Below are 2,511 nucleotides of genomic sequence, written 5' to 3'. Positions count from 1 at the left end.
TACTAACTTATAAACCTTGGAGGGTCGTGTAATGGGATTGGCTTTTATGGCAATAATGAGGGGAAGTAAGCAATTTGGTTTTCCAGATTTTATTGTTCATGTGCACTCTCATGGAAATTTAACAGAATGTGTTTCTAATATTTACGTCTGACTGGACATCATTATTTTCTTATTGGACTGTTATGGAAGATCTTGGAACTAAATTTCAGTGCATCTTTGGGTTAAGCATTCTTATTACTCTCTCCCTTATCTATTTAGTCCTGACTCCATAGATAACAGGGTTCAGGGCAGGAGGAACGACCACATACAGATTGGCTAGAAGTATGTGGATATAGTGAGGGATGTTGTGGCCAAAGCGGTGTGTCATGAATGAGAAGAGAGCTGGCAGGTAAAAGGCCAACATGACACTCACATGGGAGCCACATGTACTAAGTGCCTTAAGCCGAGCATCCCAGGATGGAAGGCGGAAGACTGCTTGGAGAATCCGGATGTAGGAAAATCCAATAACAGATAGATCAATGTATCCCACTGAGAAAGCAACCAATCCATAGATGACATTGACCCTGATATTAGCACAAGCTAGCTTTGCCAAACCCATGTGTTCACAATAGGTATGTGGGACAATTCGAACACCACAGAAAGGCAACCTAAAGATGAGAAATATAAACGGAGTGGCAAACACCAAAGTCCTGACTATGATGACTACACCCAGAATAGCTATCACCTTGTTGGGGAGGATCATGCTGTATCTCAGTGGGTTACATATAGCAATATAACGATCTATGGCCATAACTGTCAGCACCACAGATTCCAGGCCGGTGCATAGATGGATGGTATACATCTGAGTGATGCAGGCTCCAAATGTAATCTCCCCAAGATTGAACCAGAAAATGCCCAGCATCTTGGGGATGGTGGCTGTGGATAAACCCAAATCGGTGCATGCCAACATGGCCAGAAAGTAGAACATAGGTTGGTGGAGGCTGTGTTCAGTTTGGATCACAAATAAGATGATGGTGTTCCCCAAGACGGCTATTAGATATGCTGCAAAGAAGGGAAAGCCGATCCAAAGGTGCAAATCTTCCAGCCCTGGGATCCCTATCAGGAGGAAGGAGGAAGGGTGGAACTGTGTCTTGTTGGAATGAAGCATGTCAGCGTGAACTGATCACAGAGGTATTTCTTGCAGTTTTCTGGCTTCCACTGAGAGACCCTAGCTTCTTTCATAGTATGTTGTGTAATTCTTTCAGAAGCAGAAAACCCATTTCTTAATTCCATAATACTGCTATATCGACCTACAGAGGGAATAGAAGATATTTTAACTTTAAAAATTTGTCTCATATTTATAGAAAACCATGTAAAAAACTTTCAAATTCTCAATAAACATGTACTTCCATCTCTTATCTCTTCAGTCTTTAAGGAAGGATTTTATACATTAATATAGCAACTATTTTCTGATAATTATACTAGCTAATCAGAAGGTAACGTACATAACCAGTATGGAATCTCTTCCTCCATTTTTCCATTCCCATGTGTGTATGATGATGCAAGTCATTGAGAGGAATTTCTTGCAAAGCAGAAGAGAAATTGTATGTGGGATTGGAGTAAAAAGGGGAGAAGCTAGGTAGATAGTGGTTTGGAATTAAACTATGGAATGAAATTAAGGAATTTAGAGACAACTGGAGACTATTATACAATCTTATAAAGCAATGCTCCCTCTTAGAAATGTAAAATCTTGCTTTAATATTACAATCGTTACAAAAGAGTACTAGATACTCACAAATTTATTTTAGACATTTTATGATTCATGGTCTTTTAAAGAAGGAGCAGTATGATGAACAGGTACCGGTTTCCACTGTGTTATTGCTCTGTCTAGTTTTTCAGATTCAGTATGTGGTGATGTTTAGTTACTGGCTAGCTGACTTCAAAAACTGAATTCATCTGTTGCCTTGTTTTCTGTTCTGAGTCATCACTTGTAACATGATGTGGTAATGTGTCTGAGCAAATTAGCCTATTACTTAACTATTAACCAGAGAGGGTGAGTTTTGTGCTAGACTCTGTGTCACAGGTAGTAGCTCCACATTGACTGGGCTGGTTGGGTCCAGATAGTGATGTGTCACAGCAGCGCTGTGAGTGGTGTTGTCTTGATGTTCCTTTAAGTACAATGCATTCTAATATGGTGGCTGTAACATCATCTTTAAAATCGCTTTGGAAACATGATGATATATCTCATTTAGATTGACATGTGCCCATATTATATCCGATTTCCTTTATTAATGTACTATGGAATTATTTCTAACTATTTTATGATTTCTAGCTATTTTGTGATTTGCTCCCTCCTGCATTGAATTGTCCTAGCTTTTGTCTTCCTTTGGTTTTGATCATATCAAACTCAATATTGGTAGATTTACACCCACTGACCCTTATTAGATCTCTCTCTATTCATTCCTAGCCATTACCTCAGCATATAACGGGCCAAGTTCTTTTAATTTTACTTTTCACAGAAAAAAATAATAC

At 38.9% G+C, this 2,511-nt stretch overlaps 1 protein-coding gene across 1 annotated transcript; it reads right to left on the bottom strand.

The window, feature by feature from the left end:
* Window positions 1-250: 250 nt before the first annotated feature.
* On the bottom strand, window positions 251-1,147 carry LOC116894135 (olfactory receptor 52E5). Its single transcript, XM_032895853.1, has one exon. It carries the CDS (start codon window positions 1,145-1,147, stop codon window positions 251-253), a length of 897 nt encoding a protein of 298 aa, XP_032751744.1.
* Between the last annotated feature and the right edge of the window lie 1,364 nt (window positions 1,148-2,511).

Source organism: Rattus rattus, chromosome 2, assembly GCF_011064425.1.
Source record: "Rattus rattus isolate New Zealand chromosome 2, Rrattus_CSIRO_v1, whole genome shotgun sequence".
Classification (NCBI taxonomy): Eukaryota; Metazoa; Chordata; class Mammalia; order Rodentia; family Muridae; genus Rattus; species Rattus rattus.
This window is presented reverse-complemented; position numbering and strand designations above follow the sequence as displayed.

What these genes read in the sequence shown, in the direction of transcription:
- LOC116894135 (XM_032895853.1), bottom strand. Translation starts at nt 1,147, where the DNA reads ATGCTTCATTCCAACAAGACACAGTTCCACCCTTCCTCCTTCCTCCTG.